We start from the raw sequence: 20,478 nt of genomic DNA, 5'->3' as shown, positions 1-20,478 counted from the left end.
AAACCATCTGATTGATGAGCCAACACCGCCTAGGGGCTTAAGGAGTCATCTCCGTAAGCATTTTGAGGAAATACGGCACCTGAGAACCCAGCTGTATGAAGCAAAAAAAAACAAGCAGGCCTTGGTGAACTCCACAAACAGGCGTCGGACCTTTATGTCAGGAATTGCCCGGTGAATCCAGTACTCAAAGAAAAGTACCCAAAACTTGTGGAAGAGGAACGCATACTCCCCAGGGAAACGCGTGTCATTCTTGCTCAACTTCCTTCTGGATACTGTAACAGGTTAAACTCTTACCTATCCAGAATCAACCCCGACATACAAAACGTATGCCCCGCTTGCGATGTGTCCCCACATGACACCAACCATCCCTTAAATTGTAATGTGGAACCAACGCCTCTAACACCCCTTTCATTATGGTCCACCCCTGTTGAAACAGCAAGTTTCCTTGGACTCCCGTTAGAGGATATTGATGACAATTTGTGATCGGTAGCGGTTGTTAGGTGGGGCGAAGCACTGCTACAACAACAACAACAACGCGGCATCATGTTGTACTGGATTTCAAAAGGAAAACGAAAGAAACTCTTTGTCACAAGCACAACTCAAATTAATCAAATACGAAGAACATGACTGGAAAATATGTGCCGATCTTAAAGTCGTTGGAATGCTATGTAGTCTACAAAGTGGATACACAAAATACTGTTGCTATCTATGCAAATGGGATAGCCGAGCTCGTCAAGACCACTACATCATAAAAAAACTTGCCAGAACGAATCGAGTTTCAAGTTGGGGTGGATAACATAAAATACTCCCCACTTATAAAGAAGGAAAAAATAATTCTATCTCCGCTCCACATCAAGCCCGGCCTTATCAAAAACTTTATCACGGCTTTGGACAAAGAAGGCGAATCTTTTCATCATTTGAAGGCAATCTTTCCAGAGATTTCAGAAGCAAAAATAAAGGAAGGGATTTTTGTGGGACCGCAAATAAGGAAAATGATGACCAATAACTATTGTCACCAGTGGAGGCAGCAGCGTGGGTTTCTTTTGAAAAGATCGTTACCTCTTTTTTAGGCAAACACAAAAATCCTAACTACGAGATGATAGTGAAGGACTTAATCAAAAACTATGCGGAAATGGGTAAATAAAAAAACATATTTAAGACCGTTTTCTCAGTTAACTTTAAAACCTATCTGCCCGATAAACAAAAAATGTGTATGAAAATTTTTTAATTTACATGAGAATATATAGCCCTAAATCTGAATTCATCGTCCAGTTCCGAACAAACAAGAACGAGAAAAATGTAAACAAAAAATGTGTTCTGAATTGAAAGATAAATCCAGCCTAAGAAAATTATATACTAATATGTCACTTACGTAATTATCTAAAATACTTTCAGGAGTAAATATGTCTTTAAAAATTCATTTTCTACACTCCCATTTAAATTTTTTTCCGCAAAATCTTGGCGATGAAAGTGACGAGCATGGCGAAAGGTTTCACCAGCAAATGAAAATGATTGAAAGTCGGTATCAAGGATTCTGGGATGTCGCTATGAAGGGTGACTACTGTTGGTTTCTCATAAGAGAAACCGATCCTAATCTAAATAAGCGTCAAAACGAGACACATAATTTTTTCAATTATAAAATAAGATCATGGAGTTAAGACAGAATCATATGTACATATGCTATTATTTGTATGGTACTTAAGTTTTACTATATGGATATATTTATTTGAATGCTTATAACTTTTGTATTAGTTCCATCGATTTTGTTGAATGAAAGTTTATTTTTTTTTTTTGTAATAAAACAGAGCCTAGAGAGAAAAAAATTTGCAAAAAAATAAAAAGTTTTCGAGATCCTGCCTCGCAAAGTACAAATTTTTTTTGTATTTTTACAAACAAAATTTAAAAAATCCGTAATGATTGTTCGTTATCTTTGAATCTGCAGGGCCTAAAAAGTGTTGTATGCACAGTTTGTGGCAAATTTTATTACCTTTTAAAAGCTGCAAACCGTTTTGGAATTGCTCAATTCGTTCTTGAGATATATATGATTCAAGTGGACCCAATTCGTAAATATCTCAAACCCGTGACCATAGAATTAAAAATAACCTTGATTTTCGTAATCAGAAGGTGATTTTACATAGGAATTTCATAATGGCGTCTCTGGTGAGAGATCGCACCTATTGGATGGGGCACTGCTGCAAGTGTTTTTGGTCATTTTAAGAGTTTTAGTCTTAACAGAACATGTTTCTTTCCTTCTAAATAAGAAATCATTCCTTAAATAATCACAAAAGCATTACACAATTTAAGTTTACATGTAGGCAAATCGACATCTAATTTGTTACCGAACAGTATTTGTCGAAAGCTTGATAAGATTCGTCGTTTTTTGAGTTGCGGAAATTAAAAACGATAATATCACGTTCTTGCTCGATAACAAATTATTACGAACCGAAGTAAATGATCGTAAATGAAAAACACAACTTTAATAATAAGTCCCGTTTTTTTTTTCAATATCAAGATATTGTGGCTAATGTGTAATTGTACTAAGGCCACAGTAGACTTGTAAATACAGAAAATTTGACATACTGAACATTTGAGTTTTTTATTCGACAGATCAGCGATTCGAACGGTAACGGAAGGTGCACAATATCAGGAATTTCATAAAAATCGTAACAATATTATGATTACTTACTTTTTTAATCATCAGTGCCCTTAGAAACACCCAACACCAATCCAAATACGCTCCGCCTAAAAATTACAATTTTATAAATTAGTAATAAATCAAAGAGAAGAAAATATGTTATTAAATAATTTCGACATCAGTAAGACCAATCAATCGCAATCAACAGTTAAATTTATTTCAGTTAGGGGCGAAAGTAATTGTTCATCATTTGGATCTGGGTTTCACTTATTTTATTAACATTATTAAGTTTTGATACTTACATTTCCCTTCTGTGAATTCCTTATCACAGCAACAATCAGCTCATGTGTTCCTCCACCTGCAAAAGTAACTCATATTAACAACAAATCAAATATAACAAGTAAGGAAGTCTAAGTTCGGGTGAAACCGAACATTACATACCCAGCTGTACACTTGATATGCTGTTGTTGTTTGCTTTGTGTGCTTAATAGTGTTACAAGGCTGCGCAATAATACATACACATATGGTTCTATTCTGAACTAATTTTTCTTCGAGTTATGGCTCCTGAACCATAGAAAATTAGCTTTTCGAAATATACACACAATTAGTCATAAAAGGGGCGGTGCCACGCCCATTTTTAAAAATTTGAAGTTTTTCCTATTTATTGTTATAAATCCACTTGGGAAATGAAATACCATTGATACAAAGCTCTTTTTTGCAAAGATATAGCTTATTTTATTCGTCTAGGACCCTTTTAAAAATCTTTTATATAAAAGTGGCCGTGCTCCTTAACCGATTTCGTTAATTTTTATTCAAAGCATTCCTTATAGTAAAGGCAACCTCTCTGCCGAATTTTGTTACGATAGGTTAAACGACTTTTGATTTATGATTAATATTTGTAAAATTTTGCTTATCACAAGTGGGCAGTGGCACGACCATTTGAAAAAATTTTTTCAAATTTTTATCAAGAGTCTCAATATCAGTCCACACGTCAAATTTCAACATTCTAGGTGTATTATTTACTAAATAATCAGGTTTTTTCAAAATGTTATATATATAAAAAGTGGGCGTGGTTATTATCCGATTTCGCTCATTTTCAATACCAATCTATTCTGGGTCCAGATATGCTCGTGTACCAAATTTGGTGAAGATATCTAAATATTTACTCAAGTTATCGTGTTAACGGATAGACGGACGGGCGGACATGGCTCAATCAAATTTTTTTCGATACTGATGATTTTGATATCTATGATGATTTGATATATATGATGATTTTGATATCTATGATGATTTGATATATATGATGATTTGATATCTTGATGAAGTCTATATCAATCTCGATACCTTTATACCTGTACAACCAACCGTTATCCAATCAAAGTTTTAATACAATGTGCACAAGTACAGCTGGGTATAATTAATTCGGAAATTTTTTTATTGAACTTTCCGGACGATTAGGGACAGCCTATGTGTAAATCGAGTTAAACTTTGGAAATCTGATTCTTACCTTTTTAACATCCTCTGTACTAGCACCATTCGTTGGTTCTGCGCTTTGTTCTGCAAGAGCTGCAGCTGGCCTCTTTGCATTGTAATCGACAAAGCCAGTCAACCACTCCTTGGAAGTGTTCTCATTAGGACGCCCATATTTGTCTAGTTTTCCTGAAGCAATTAGAGCTTTCTTTGCAGATGCTTTGTGCCCTAGGCCCCATTTACGTGGATAAGTATAATAATGACTCGCTTGATTTTTGCCACAACACCATCATCACACGATGCCATTGTTGCTGTAGTCATTTGTGCTACAGCTAAACAAATTGCTTCACCCTTTGTTGTTACAATAACAATTTCTTGATCAATCTCAATACCATCTTCGTACCTCAATACACCAGGCAACATAATCTTAGCACCGTAACAAACGGCATTCACCTAGACAACAAAAAAGGAAAAAACAAATTGATGCAATTATAAAACAACTTAAGCTCTATAGTTAATAGCGATTTTTTTAATTTTATTTTGCATTGCAATGTACACCAAATTCAATCTTTGTAACAATCTATAAAATTATCTTGCCACATACACACATCGGAGAATATTTTTGTTCCCAATCGTAGTCACCGGGAAAACTCGATAAAAAATATTTGCACTGCCGGTTTATGTCATGGGGTATTGAGTAAATATATACATAGATAAACTTGTTTTGTGTTTTCATGGTACATATGTATGTATAATTTTTATTGTGATGTTGATTCGGAATATTAACATTTTTAATAATAAGTAACTATGGTCTGAATAAATCTTTATTTCAAAGCAGACAGCTTTTCGAAATATACACACATCAGATTAAAATTATTGTTCCCAAGTATAGTCACAGAGAAAACTGAAAATGTTTATTGCATGGTTCAACTATATGGTTGGCTCATCTGTACAATAACAAAATATGTCTGTTCAAATTGTCAAAATTTATCTATTGGGGTTGGTGCGAATGGTATGGAATGGAAACATAAAACTTAGCAGTTTTTGTATGTGTAAGAAAATGTTGCCAATGAGTTGGTTTCATTTTGAGTTTGCCATCTCCTTTTGGCAATCCCATCGACCATGCAATGAAATAAATAAAATCAACTGATGAGATGAGCCAACCATATAATTGAGCCATGGTTTATTCCCTGCCGGCTTATGTCACGGGGTTGAAAAACACAAATTTATTATTTTACAAGAAATAATATACATTATTTTGTTCTTAATGCTATTGCTAGATAAGGGTGTTTTGGGCACCAATCTTTTGCAGTATCAAAGGAATTAATTAAAAGAATTGGAAATTAACGTGTCACAGCCCGTTCAGTATTTCATAAATGTATGTCAGTAAAAAATTTTGTTTTCCACTGGTTCTTCTAAAAAAACAGTGAAACATTTTTTACGGAAATATATATAGATCGCGGGTTCGAATCGAGCTCAAGGCCTAACAATAATTTTTTATCATTATTATTGTTATGATAAATTTTTTCTTAATTGAAAAAAAAAATTTTTTAATTAGAATAGAAGAAAGAAAAATTTAGACAACTGCCAAAGCTCGTTGTATAGACCCATTTCGGGAACTGCTAAATTCCTTCATCGGCAACGTTTAGGCGCCGCTGCTATAACCATTCAGCCATCACAGCGGCACACAACAATCAATTGGAAATATATATAGTTAGCTCAATTCACAAAGCCCTTAACCAATTTTCAAAATCAAAATATCAGTCAAAGAAACCACCCTGTATAGCTAAATGGTATGCACTCACCTATGACACTATCAAGTCATACAGGTCCGACTTCGAGCCTTATCGATTGTTGCATAACTGGAAATTTTAATCCTTAAGACCACTGCGCACTGCAATAAAGTAGTTTTTTTTTATTATTTCGTACAAAAAACTTTCCGATTAAATTTGTTGAGATATACAAATTTCAGTAGGACCTATTTTTCGAGGAAAGTGTTGTTGCGGTTAAAGCGAATCATTTCACTTAAATCAGAATCCTTTTCTCATCATTCAAATAACTAATATTTATAATAAGAGCAAAGACATACAAAAAGTTATTTAAATATTGTAACGAATTCTGGGTAATTCCGACTAATTTGCACCTTCTGCTAACGTTCGTATCGCTGAACTGTCGAATAAATAACTCCAATATTCAGTATTGCGATATGGTCTTTATTTAGTTTACTTTGGGAGTAGTACAATTATACTTCGATATCACGTACTTCACAAAGCGTGTTTAAATCAAACTGATTCGTCATTCCTCAGCTTGCGCTGCTTTTATACTCTCGGTTTTCTCGTTCACCCATTTCTCCTAAGGTCTAATCGTTTCGCGAACAGTTCGAGAAAAATTGTATCTCATGCTTCGTTACCAGCTATATACATGTATATTTGTAGTTAATGCCTTTCTTATAGCCATATGCATGTGTATGTGTGAGTAACTACTTCGGCTGATGACATGTGTGTGCACATGTACAAATGTTCTGAACATACGGAATGAATAAGATAACACGCTCAAACAGTACAACACATCGTTATGGCATTTCTAGTTGTTGTTGTTGTTGTTGTAGCAATGCTCGCCCCACCTAATAGCCAAGGAAACTTGCCGTTTCAACAGGGGTGGACCATAAGGAAAGGGGTGTTAGAGGCGTTGGTTCCACATTACAATTAAAGAGATGGTTGGTGTCATGTGGGGACACATTGCAAGCAGGGCATACATTTTGTATGTCGGGGTTGATTCTGGATAGGTAAGAGTTTAACCTGTTACAGTATCCAGAACGAAGTTAAGCAAGAGTGACACGCGTTTCCCTGGGGAGTATGCGTTCCTCTTCTGCGAGTTCTGGATATTTTTCTTCAAGTACTGGATTCACCGGGCAATTCCCGACATAAAGGTCCGACGCCTGTCTATGGAGTTCACCAAGGACCTGCTTGTGTTTTTCCGCTTCATACGGCTGGGTTCTCAGGTGCCGTATTTCCTCAAAATGCTTACGGAGATGACTCTTTAGGCCCCTAGGCGGTGCTGGTTCGTCAATCAGATGTCTGTTGGGATGCCCAGGTTTCTGGGTATTCAACAGAAACTGTTTGGTCAGCATCTCATTTCTCTCCCTGATGGGGAGTATTCTCGCCTCATTATGCAGATGGTGTTCTGGGGACATAAGAAGACAGCCCGTGGCGATTCTGAGAGCAGTATTTTGGTAGGCCTGTAGTTTCTTCAGGATATACGTGGAATGACATCACAAGAACTGCACCTAACAGAATAAGATTTAAGTCGGTGGTCGAGGCCCTATGCTCCAATAGGAGTTGAGGAGGATGATGATGATGATGATGTAGTTTCTTCCAGTGGGTGGTTTTTAGGCTTGGCGACCATATGGGTGACGCGTAGCACGTAATCGGCTGGCTAATTGCTTTGTATGTGGTCAAGAGCGTTTTTTTATCTTTTCCCCAGGTACTGCCAGCAAGGGATTTGAGGATTTTATTACGGCTCTGAATTCTTGGAACAATTGCGGTTGCGTGCGCACCAAAATGTAGATCCTGATCAAACGTCACACCCAAGATTTTGGGGTGTAGGACAGTCGGTAGCGTAGTGCCATCGACGTGGATGTTCAATATGGTCGACATTTCTAGTATTTACTAGCAGTATTTTTGCTTGACTCGCTATTTTAGTCGGCCATGAATTTAAATTTTGATTTAGGTTTCGTTTCATAAAATATTTGCTGCATCCCCACCAGTGCATCCTGATATATTTAATAAATTTGCCATAGTCAGAAAAATAATACCAAGGAATGATGCAACACTTATCTAACAATTGTAAATTATTTCCCTGCTTCTCTACTACTAATATGTTTAAAGGTTTGCAAAGAAACTACACCGTTAATAGATGTCAATTCGAATTGGGAGAAAGGTGGCCGCAATTGTCAAAAATGGTGTCAGCCGAGCAAACCTCTTGTGATTGAATAATGGAATAGTCCCTTATTTCATATACAACTGTCAATCTCACTTTGTTGAATACACTTTGGTTCATATAATTGGAAATTTGTATGGTAATGTAAATTTGAAAAGCTTTATAAATCTTTTGTAGTTTTCATGAATAACGTCGTAAATGTATAATAAAAAAAGGTAAAGATACATTTTTAAATAAATTAACTTAATGCCCCTATTACCGTTTACAACTCAACTTAGTTGAAGTTAATTTGCAGATTTAAAGGAAGCATTTTGCTCATTACTAAACACAATTAAGGACCATTTCCGCAAACGCGTTCGAGGGAAGGCTTTATCCCTATTTTAAAATTATGCGCCACACTCAGATTCCTTGCTGATGGTAGCTATCAAAAATGCTGTAAATGATTTCGGTGTTGGACTGGTTTTAGATATTATTGAGGAGCATATTTATGCGAAGTGGATTTAAACCTAAACAGCAAAAATTGTATTTTACTCTAAAACAGGATTCCCAGGGGGTGTATAACATAATACAGAAAATCAAAATCCCGAAATTCAAAATGTCGACATTCAAAATGCAGACAAATCAAAATACAGACAAATCGAAATGCAGGAAAATCAAAATAAAGATAATTTAAAATACAGACAAATAAAATTGCAGACAAATCAAAATACAGACAAATACAGACAAAATACCGACAAACCAAAAAATGGTATCTTGTTGGTCCCAAAATCTGATTCTTCTATTAAGAACACCTTTCTGCGTAGGCGGCTACGCGATCCACAAAATTTCTACCCAGAAGACCTTTCCGCGAAGGCGGCCTTTGGCCGCGCTTCAAAGAAATAACCCTTAGCCGATCCAACACCGGCTACGCGTTCTCTGCCCATAATACCTTTCCGCGTATTTTAGCCCATAATACCTTTCTGCGTAGGCGGCCTTCGGTCGCGCTTCAAAAAAATAACCCTTAGACGATACCACACCGGCTACGCGATCCACAGTATTTCTGCCCAGGACAACTTTCGGCGTAGGTGGCCCTCGGCCGCGCTTCAAAAAAATAACCCTTAGCCGATCCAACACCGGCTACGCGTTCCCCAGTATTGCCAAGAACACCTTTCCGCGTAGGAGGCCTTCGGCCGCGCTTCAAAAAAATAACCCTTAGCCGATCCAACACCGGCTACGCGAATCCCTCGCTGAGCATATTTAAACATACATAGGTTTATCTTCATTTATAAGATACAAAATATTAATTGAAATAAAAATCCATAGTGCTGTAATGGGTAATTCTTTACGACAGCATGACACTGCTAATACGCGCCCAAAAATATCGAGAGGTATCAAACGACGCGTCTTGACATCCGAAGGCGGAAAATAAAAATTGCAACTCGTTCAAAAGATATTAACCGAAAAGAGACCCGCGGGTACCTCCGAAACCGGGGGTGGTCTCCATAGTATTTTCGCGCATTTTTGATTCGTCTAAATTAAGATTTGTCTGCATTTTGATGTGTCTATTTTTCAAATAAGACAAATTTTGTTTGTGTGTATTTTGACTTGTCGGAAATTTTGAATTTTGTCTGTATTTTGGTGTGTCTGGGTCTTGATTTTCAACATTGTGAATATCTCCCATTCCCAGGAGTAGTGATTTGTATCAATGGGACTCACGTTCGCACAATTTCACCTAGTTTGGTTACATCCGAACTGCGCCTTGCCTCGTCCAACTTCGGAATGTCGCTCCATAAAGTCAAAAGTTATTCAATGTAATCCTTCATTTGAACGTTGTTTTTTCTATAAATGTGTACAAAATTGTTGATTATTGTTTGATTAAAAAAGGTTTAACCACCGGCTTTCAATTTTTTGTTTTTATGAAAGCAGGCAACTCCAGCGAATTTGTGTTATCCCGCCGTCTTCTTATTATTATGCTCCTCTGTTGATGTTGCTGTGGCACCAATTCATTACTCATTTACGTGAATACCACATGAAATGCAATACTGTGCATTGTTTATATTTTATTTCTTAATTTCAAACAAATTCGCAACAATAATTAAACTTTTCTATTTTTTAAACAAAATCAGAAATGCACAACGAAATTTCAATTGACAAAACAGCTGACTTCGAAAATTCGGAACTTCTATTCCCCAATTACACTGGATAACAAATTCCAATTTTTTTCTGCGCCAGAGGCGCCATTATGAAATTCCCATGTAAAATCACCCCTGATTCCGAAAATCAATGTTATTTTTAATTCTATGGTAACATTTTTGAGATATTCACGAATTAAAGTTTAAAAAAAAAAAAAAAAATAAATTGGGTCCACTTAATCATATATATCTCAAGAACGAATCGAGCAATTCGAAAACGGTTGGAAGCTTTTAAAAGGTAATTAAACTGTGCATACAACACTTTTATAACACTAGGCCATGCAGATTCAAAGATAAAGAAGATTACGGATTTTTTCAATTTTTTTTGTAAAATTATAAAAAAAAATTGTACTTTGCGAGGAAGGATCTCGAAAACTTTTTATTTTTTTGCAGATTTCTTTTCTCTATAAGCTCTGATTTATTACAAAAAAAATAAGCTTTCATTCAACAAAGTCGATGAACTAATACAATAGTTATAAGCATTCAAGTAAATATATCAATTTAATACTTAAGTACCCTACTGGTACATATGTGTTAGTATTCGTATATCAGTTTGTTAGCAGGTAGATTTTCGAAGGGTTATTTGATGCAAAAAACTGTTAGTGTCGTTTCCTCAAACCCAGGTACATTTCAAGCAAGATCATATTTTTAAGGCAGGTAGTGTTTTCTTTGTAGAACTAGGGAACCGTTTTTTCTAGGTAGGCTTGCATTTTTACTTGATCTAAGTATAAATAATAGTACATGCGCCTTGTTCCTTCATAATATCTGCAAGGCTCGCCGGATACTGTTCGGTTTATAATTGCAGTTTATAACCCGTCATTTACTTAAAAATATAATCACCCTTATCGCGAGTTTTGTTTTCCCCCGAAAATATTCACAGTTTTTGTTCACCCTATCGCAGAGGATGGCGAAAAAATGTTTCGTGTTCGAAAAAGATTTCACCTTATCGGCAACTCTTTGTTCGGGCGAAATGAACAGCGGGAATACCCAAATTTGTTCACTTATATTTTACAGGCGAACGAGAGGAAAAGAAAATGTTAAATATTTTTTTGTTTTGAAATTTAATACTCTTATAATTACTTTTATTATTAGAAATAAATCAATAAATAATGCACAATCGGAAGGTGAGTTGGAAGAAGTGAAATTCCTGTATTGCTACGAATGTAAATTCTATTTTTTATGACAACGTATCAGTCGGCCAAGTTATCCATTGTGGACAAAGCAACGATTCCAAAATGTTGAGCACCTCACTGAAACAAGATTGGCTAAGGCCCACTTCATGGTCCTTTCCAACGCCTTTTCCCTATGCGAAAAAACGAAGACATGTACTCAACTTTACAATTGGTGGAACTCCAAATTTTAGCTTCAATGGTGGCAAGGAGTTGGTAAGAATCTAGTAAATATTAGAATGCCGGCTTGTTTAGCCTGTAATATTGGCCAAAGCTAATTAAAAAAATTAACTTGTTATTCAAAAGTGCTGAAAATAGTAATTATTAGCTTACAGTGAATCACTTAGCTCCAAAAGGTTATAACTGTCTCTTAATTGCCTCCGAATCGCTTTCACATTTATATTCTCCTCGCGCTGAATCAATCACCCTTATCGCGAAGTTCACGCGGAAAATTTTTCGCCTTCACTTTTTTTGTTCGGGTGAACTTTTTCCGCCTATCGGCAATTTCGGGCGAACAAAAGTTCACTTCGGAACAGCTGATGCTCTATTGTGACTTAGCAGTGAACAAATAATTTATTTGCAATTGCGTACATTTTGTAAACAAGCATACATATATTTCCATAAAATACAGCAAAAATAGAGATACAAAATTTTGACAAAAATGTTTAGTATTGCACTTAGGTTGGTGTTGATTGAGCGCGAGGAGAAAATAAATGTGAAAGCGATTCGGAGGCAATTAAGGGACAGTTCTAACCCTTTGGAGCTAAGTGACTCACTGTAAGTTAAAAATTACTATTTTCAGTACTTTTGAATAACAAATTAACTTCTCTTCAACTAGCTTTCTACAATGTTACAGGCTAAATAAGACGGCATTCAAATATTTGCTAGATATTCTTACCAACTCCTTGCCACCATTGAAGCAAAAATTTGGAGTACCGCCAATTGTAAAGTTAAGCGCATGTGTTCGTTTTTTCGCAGAGGACATCAAAAAGGCGTTAGAAAGGATCATGAGGTGGGTCTTAGCCAATCTTGTTTCAGTGAGGTATTTTCAGAGGTGCTGAACATTTTGCAACCGTTGCTTTGTCCACAATGGATAACTTGGCCGACTTTAGAAGAACAACGTCAAACTGCACACGATTTTTATGGAAAGTTCGGAATACCAGGAGTTGTAGGATGTGTTGATGGAACACACGTTAACATAGCAACCCCTTCCAAGAACGTTCACCAATTTTACAATAGAAAAGGCAAATGCAGTTTAAATGTTATGCTGGTGAGTGCTGTGCATATAACTAAAGCAAAATTAAATATAAATTATATACATAAATATTTTTCCAGGTATGTGACAGCAATCTGAGAATTCGTGCTATCGATGCTACACACCCTGGTGCTTGCCACGATGCCTTTATATGGAACATAAGCGACTTAAGATCAGAAATTGAACAAAATTATTTGCAAAGTCACAGCAATGTACGTCTACTAGGTAATAGCTTAAAACCAATGAAACGAATGCAAATGAAATCAACAAGTTTTCAGGTGACGTTGGTTACCCTCTAGAGCCTTGGCTACTTACTCCATACAGAACTCCAGAAAGTGGATCACATGAGTCAAAATTTAATGAAGTTCACACGCGTTGTCGAAATATAATCGAAAGAACAAATGGTGTTCTTAAAAATCGATGGAGGTGTCTTTTAAGTGCAAGAGAGTTGTATTATTCTCCTGCAAAGGCAATAAAAATATTAACGTTTGCGCAGCTTTACATAAAATTTGCATTCATTACAAAAGTGAAGCAAATTTGCCAACGCCATCTGACAACGGATATTTGAACGAAATTCGTACATTAGAAAATCAACATATTGGCGAAGAAAACAGTACCTATATGGGGGCAGGTCAGGGTATTCGTACCGAAATCACAAACACTCTTTGAATGAAAAATATTAATTTAAATTCTTTCATTATTTTTATTTTAAAGTATTAAGGTACCTTTGTTATCAAACTTATTTCTAGAAAAATCAAACATCAATACTTCATTTCATGGTACAAAAAAAGGAACACAAATACCGCATTGAACTAAACTATATACATATATATAAAAATGAAAATATTTAACTAAATAAATAACTATTTCATTCATTGAAATTCGCTTAAATAAATTTGAAAAAATTTAAAACTCAGTCTTTTGTTTTTCGTCTTAGAATTTCAATTTTTAATTCTTTTAACTCTAACGTCCGTCGATTAAATTCAATTTGCTCCTCAATTTCACGTTTTCGCAACTTTTCCATTTTCAGGTTATGCTTTTTCAATTCAACAAACTTTTTTTCTTTTACATAGATCGCACATACGATCCAGAGTACGGCACAATCTATCGTTATTTGGTTTAATTTCTGCTAAAATTTCGCCCAATTTACCACATAGGTCTTGTTGAGTCTCTAGTTCCTTGCGAATTAACTCTGTGTTTGTAAATTTTTTGTTGGACTTAGGTCTTCTTTGCAGAACCGGCTGAGTGTTGCTATCGCTTGGTGGACATTCCCGTTCATCAGCAACAAGATCAACAGGTTCGCTGTCCGCCATGCTTATAGGCAAATCCGTACTACAACCAGGGACGTCATCGCTACTACAACCAGGACCGTCGCAAAGTACAATGTTCGATACTATTTCGATTGGCGAACTAATTTTGGCCTTTTTTGAAGGAACTCCGTAGCTATGTGAGTCTTGAATACCTTCAACTGAATCTTTTAAATCCAGCAGTTGGTATATTGCCTCTTCTGCAGTCGAAAGCTTTTGTGTTTTGTTGGGCCCGCCTCCTGTCCCCCTCGCGTAAATAGCATTTTTTGATGCCTTCTTCCGTACATATCTTTTTTGGTCATTCCATACCTAAAAAGAGATACGTTGTCATAAAAAATTGAGTTTACTTACTTAGCAATAAAGGAGCTTTACTTTTTTCCACTCAGTTTCACTCTTAATGGGTGGACTAAGGCTATTTAAACATAAACTTAGCTGCTTCCAGAAGTCCACGTCTTTTCCCCGATTTTCTTTTGAAAACCCTCTTGCAATTTCGGGATTTTGCATCATTTTTTTAAGTAGCATTTCTGATTGCGCATTATTTATTGATTTAGTCCTAATAATAAAAATACATAAAATTATAAGAATATCAATATGCAAAAAAAAAAAAAATTACTCACATTTTTATTTTCTTTCGTTCGCCTGCGTTCGCCTGTAAAATATAAGTGAATAAATTTGGGGTTTCCCCGCTGTTCATTTCGCCCGAACAAAGAGTTGCCAATAAGGCGAAATCTTTTTCGAACATGAGACATTTGTTCGCCACCTTCTGCGATGGGGTGAACAAAAACTGTGAATAATTCGGGTGAAAATAAAACTCGCGATAAGGGTGAATACCAACCTAAGTGCAATACTAAACATTAATTTATACATTTTTTATCTCTATTATCTTTGTTGTATTTTAAGGAAATATATGCTTGGTTACAAAATTTACACAATTGCAAGTAAATTTCGTTCGCTGCTAATTCACAATAGAGCATCAGCTGTTTCGAAGTGAACTTTGTTCGCCCGAAATTGCTGATAGGCGGAAAAAGTTAACCCGATCAAAAGAGGTGAAGGCGAACACTTTTCCGCGTGAACTTCGCGATAAGGGTGAATATGAATAAAACGCGGCGAGAGTTTGAGTGTACAAATGATCCGGATATGTTGTTTCATCTGCGGTCAATTTATCGTTAAAAGGATGCGACGTGTGTTTTCAAATCCTTTGAAAGTTACATATTCACCCTTATCGCGAGTTTTATTTTCACCCGAAAATATTCAGTTTTTGTTCACCCTATCGTAGAGGGTGGCGAAACAATTTTTCATGTTCGAAAAAGATTTATCGTTATCGGCAACTCTTTGTTCGGGCGAAATGAACAGCGGGGAAACCAAAATTTGTTCACTTATATTTTACAGACGAACGAGAGGAAAACAAAATGTAATTAATTTTTTGTTTTGAAATTTGATACTCTTATAATTATATGTACTTCTATTATTAGAAATAAATCAATAAATAATGCACAATCGTGAGCTGGGCGGAAAAAAGTGAAATTCCTGTATTGCCAAGTATGTAAATTCTATTTTTTCACAACGTATCAGTCGGCCAAGTATCAGTGGACAAAGCAACGGTTCCAAAATATTGATTACCTCACTGAAACAAGATTACCTAAGACCCACTTCATGGTCCTTTCCAACGCTTTTTCCCTTTGCGAAAAAAACGAATTTAGCTCCAAAGGGTTAGGACTGTCCCTTAATTGAGCAAAGTTTTGAAGCGGAATTATATAAGTAAATTTGAAGACGATATTAAAGTGAATCCGAAGGCTTTTTGGCGTTATGTGAAGTCAAAGAGATCGTGTTCTAGTATTCCCTCTGCTGTATTTTACAAAGATACACAAGCGGATTCGGCTTTAGATGCTGCAAATCTTTTTGCAGATTTTTTCAGCACGAATTTCGAGGCTGACCCTGTCTTGAGTAGGGGTGGTTTTTTTAGTGCCTTGGATGCTAGTGGTTTTTCACTAAACTTTGGGGCTCTTGAACTCTCGTTAGATGATATTGAACTTGGGATTCGTCAAATCAAGATGTCGTCTCAGACTGATGTCGATGGGTTGTCGTCTCACCTTTTTAAAAACTGCGCAGCTCTCGCCTACCCGATCTGGCTGCTTTTCAATAAATCCCTTGAGCAAGGCGTCTTCATTGATGCATGGAAAATCTCCTTTATCACGCCAGTTTTTAAATCTGGCAATAAAAACGATATTTCCAATTATCGCCCTATTTCTAAAATTTCCACTGTCTCAAAACTTTTTGAATGCATAGTGAAAAATAAAATTCTTTTCTCCATTCATCGTCTCATCTCTGTTGATCAGCATGGATTCATGTCTGGGAGATCAACCACTTCTAATTTAGCAGTTTTCTCCGAATACTGCATTGAAGCCTTTAGTAACCGCGCCCAAGTTGACACAGTGTATACGGATTTTTCGAAAGCGTTTGATAAAGTTAACCATCGTATTTTGTTATCAAAGTTACAAAGTTTTGGTTTTCATTCAAATTTTTTAAATTGGATTAAATCGTATCTTTCTAATAGATCATGTGAAGTTGTAGTTGATGGGGTGTCCTCGTATTCTTTTATTGCCTCCTCTGGGGTTCCTCAGGGAAGTATATTGGGTCCGATTCTTTTTGTGATGTTCATCAATGATATTACTACTTGTTTTAAATATTCTAAATGTCTCTTGTATGCTGATGACATGAAGATTTTTAGCAAAATAACGTGTTCCTCTGACTCGACGAAACTTCAGAGTGATCTTGACAATGTTGTAGCTTGGTGTCAGAAAAATATGCTTCCCTTAAATATTAAAAAATGCTCCCATGTCTCCTATTCCAAGTCCCGTACTCTTATCCCTACTTCATATTTTATTGGTGGCTCACAACTAGACATTGTTTCTAAAATCACTGATCTTGGGGTGGTCTTTGATTCCAAGTTTACTTTTCATAGCCATCTTAACTATACCATAGCTAAGTCGTACTCTATGCTGGCTTTTGTCAGACGTTTCAGTTCAGATTTCTCCGATCCGTATACTTTAAAGACACTCTTTACTTCACTGGTACGCTCGAAACTAGAATATGCTGCTTTTATTTGGCGTCCGTATTATTCTTGTCATATTGTTCGATTGGAGAGAGTTCAGAAAATCTTTATTAAGTATGCTCTGCGACCCCTTCATTTTGAACTTCCGGTTCCCGCTTATGAGTCTAGATGTTTGCTTATCGGTCTTAAGACACTAAATTGTAGGAGAACCTTCTTATCCCTAACTTTCATTTTTAATTTGATATCTGGGGTGGTGGACTGCCCCTTTTTACTTGAACGTATTTTCTTTGTTATTCCTAATATTTGTTTAAGGAATCATGCCACATTTTATGTGGGGCTGGCGAGGACTAATTATGCTGCCAATGCTCCTGTTGTCAGAGCTCTTAAAGAGTTTAATTTGCTTCCGAAATCTTCAGTTTTGGATTTCTCCTTTTGTGAAAATAGGTTTAAAATGCTACTTAATGACCAGTTAAGTTAGTTGGTATTTGCCTACATTTGTAATTAGTCTGTAAGAAATGTAACAATTTCAAGATTAAATAAATAAATAGATAGATAAATAAATAGATAGATAAATAATTGTCTCCGAATCGCTTTTACATATATATTCGCCTCGCGCTCAATCAATACCAACCTAAGTGCAATACTAAACATTATTTTATTAATTTTTTATTTATATTTTTGTTGTATTTTAAGGAAATATTGTAAGTAAATTATTTGTTCACTGCCAATTCTCAATAGAGCATTAGCTGTTTCGAAGTGAACTTTTGTTCGCCCGAAATTGCCGATAGGTGGAAAAAGTTCACGCGAACAAAAGAAGTGAAGGCGAACACTTTTCCGCGTGAACTTCGTGATAAGGGTGACTATAAGTATTTTGGAATTGAGCCTAAAAACAACGAAAAACCATGGACACCGAATACTGTGTGCACTACATGTCGAGTTGAATTGATTTTTTCGGAAACCGGAACAAAAAGGTGCGTTGTAAAAATTAGGAATTTGCTCCCTTTTAATGCATAGCTGACTAATTTCTGAAACTATCTATTTAGGCGACATATGAAATTTATTACACCAATGAAGTGGAGGGAACCAACTTGCCATTCAACGGACTGCTATATTTGTACTACAAAAGTACTTGGGGTTGGAAAGTCAAGAAAAGTAACCTATGCGAGCGTATCTACAGTGTCATTACCAGAACTAAATTCAACGGAAGCTACATTGCCAGAATCAAATTTAATTTTAGTTCCGGCTCCAGTTTCATTGTCAAAAGCAGTATCTGATTACGCGGCATCACTTTCATTTCATACGCCGATGACTGCACAATATAATGGCCACAGGCCCAGGCCCACAGATCGATGAGCTCTGCAACAGAATAAACGGCTACCTCCCTGATCTCTCCAGTTTTTTCGCCTCGCGAAACCTGGCATTATCACCGACTAAATCTTCCGCGACCTTATTTACAACATGGACGTCCCAAATGTCGACCATTTTGAACATCCACGTCGATGGCACTACGCTACCGACTGTCCTACACCCCAAAATCTTGGGTGTGACGTTTGATCAGGATCTACATTTTGGTGAGCACGCAGCCGCAATTGTTCCGAAAATCCAGAGCCGTAATAAAATCCTCAAATCCCTTGCTGACAGTATCTGGGGAAAAGATAAAAAAACGCTCATTACTACATACAAACCAATTGGCCAGCCGTTTAGGTGCTACGCGTCACCCATATGGTCGCCAAGCCTAAACATTACCCATTGGAAGAAGCTACAGGCCTGCCAAAATACTGCTCTCAGAATCGCCACGGGCTGTCTTCTTATGTCCACAGAACACCATCTACATAATGAGGCGAGAGTACTCCCCATCAGGGAGAGAAATGAGATGCTAACCAAACAGTTCCTGTTGAATACCCAGAAACCATCTGATTGATGAGCCAACACCGCCTAGGGGCTTAAGGAGTCATCTCCGTAAGCATTTTGAGGAAATACGGCACCTGAGAACCCAGCTGTATGAAGCAAAAAAAAACAAGCAGGCCTTGGTGAACTCCACAAACAGGCGTCGGACCTTTATGTCAGGAATTGCCCGGTGAATCCAGTACTCAAAGAAAAGTACCCAAAACTTGTGGAAGAGGAACGCATACTCCCCAGGGAAACGCGTGTCATTCTTGCTCAACTTCCTTCTGGATACTGTAACAGGTTAAACTCTTACCTATCCAGAATCAACCCCGACATACAAAACGATGTGTCCCCACATGACACCAACCATCTCTTTAATTGTAATGTGGAACCAACGCCTCTAACACCCCTTTCATTATGGTCCACCCCTGTTGAAACAGCAAGTTTCCTTGGACTCCCGTTAGAGGATATTGATGACAATTTGTGATCGGTAGCGGTTGTTAGGTGGGGCGAAGCACTGCTACAACAACAACAACAACGCGGCATCATGTTGTACTGGATTTCAAAAGGAAAACGAAAGAAACTCTTTGTCACAAGCACAACTCAAATTAATCAAATACGAAGAACATGACTGGAAAATATGTGCCGATCTTAAAGTCGTTGGAATGCTATGTAGTCTACAAAGTGGATACACAAAATACTGTTGCTATCTATGCAAATGGGATAGCCGAGCTCGTCAAGACCACTACATCATAAAAAACTTGCCAGAACGAATCGAGTTTCAAGTTGGGGTGGATAACATAAAATACTCCCCACTTATAAAGAAGGAAAAAATAATTCTATCTCCGCTCCACATCAAGCCCGGCCTTATCAAAAACTTTATCACGGCTTTGGACAAAGAAGGCGAATCTTTTCATCATTTGAAGGCAATCTTTCCAGAGATTTCAGAAGCAAAAATAAAGGAAGGGATTTTTGTGGGACCGCAAATAAGGAAAATGATGACCAATAACTATTGTCACCAGTGGAGGCAGCAGCGTGGGTTTCTTTTGAAAAGATCGTTACCTCTTTTTTAGGCAAACACAAAAATCCTAACTACGAGATGATAGTGAAGGACTTAATCAAAAACTATGCGGAAATGGGTAAATAAAAAAACATATTTAAGACCGTTTTCTCAGTTAACTTTAAAACCTATCTGCCCGATAAACAAAAAATGTGTATGAAAATTTTTTAATTTACATGAGAATATATAGCCCTAAATCTGAATTCATCGTCCAGTTCCGAACAAACAAGAACGAGAAAAATGTAAACAAAAAATGTGTTCTGAATTGAAAGATAAATCCAGCCTAAGAAAATTATATACTAATATGTCACTTACGTAATTATCTAAAATACTTTCAGGAGTAAATATGTCTTTAAAAATTCATTTTCTACACTCCCATTTAAATTTTTTTCCGCAAAATCTTGGCGATGAAAGTGACGAGCATGGCGAAAGGTTTCACCAGCAAATGAAAATGATTGAAAGTCGGTATCAAGGATTCTGGGATGTCGCTATGAAGGGTGACTACTGTTGGTTTCTCATAAGAGAAACCGATC

The 20,478-nt window shown here is 36.5% G+C and overlaps 1 protein-coding gene and 3 non-coding genes across 13 annotated transcripts in view; all 4 read right to left on the bottom strand.

Moving 5' to 3' along the window:
• LOC137244138 (uncharacterized) overlaps nt 1-20,478 on the bottom strand; it is a 95,221-nt gene that overhangs the window by 31,034 nt on the left and 43,709 nt on the right. For 4 of the 10 annotated variants that reach the window (XR_010950801.1, XM_067772710.1, XM_067772714.1 and 1 more), the window contains 4 exons: nt 5,911-5,999; nt 4,143-4,558; nt 2,938-2,993; nt 2,687-2,742 (listed from right to left, as the gene is read on the bottom strand). Coding sequence is in view for 2 of the 10 variants with exons in the window: in XM_067772714.1 (XP_067628815.1) it covers nt 2,687-2,698 (12 nt within the window). In the remaining 8 variants the exon portion in view is untranslated. Of the gene's footprint in view, nt 1-2,686; nt 2,743-2,937; nt 2,994-4,142; nt 4,559-5,910; nt 6,000-9,739; nt 9,863-10,588; nt 14,500-14,563; nt 17,505-20,478 lie in introns of those variants that run through there. The other 6 variants (XR_010950800.1, XR_010950802.1, XR_010950799.1 and 3 more) reach the window with 4 other exon arrangements.
• On the bottom strand, nt 2,808-2,891 carry LOC137247363 (small nucleolar RNA Me28S-Gm1083). Its single transcript, XR_010951828.1, has one exon. It is a non-coding gene; the product is annotated as a small nucleolar RNA Me28S-Gm1083 (small nucleolar RNA).
• On the bottom strand, nt 4,657-4,797 carry LOC137247352 (small nucleolar RNA snoR639/H1). Its single transcript, XR_010951818.1, has one exon. It is a non-coding gene; the product is annotated as a small nucleolar RNA snoR639/H1 (small nucleolar RNA).
• LOC137247357 (small nucleolar RNA snoR639/H1) lies at nt 4,912-5,044 on the bottom strand. The gene has a single exon (XR_010951822.1). It is a non-coding gene; the product is annotated as a small nucleolar RNA snoR639/H1 (small nucleolar RNA).

This window comes from Eurosta solidaginis, chromosome 3 (genome assembly GCF_040869045.1).
Source record: "Eurosta solidaginis isolate ZX-2024a chromosome 3, ASM4086904v1, whole genome shotgun sequence".
NCBI lineage: Eukaryota > Metazoa > Arthropoda > Insecta > Diptera > Tephritidae > Eurosta > Eurosta solidaginis.
Note: the sequence above shows the minus strand (reverse complement) of the source record. Positions and strands in the feature narration are given on the sequence as shown.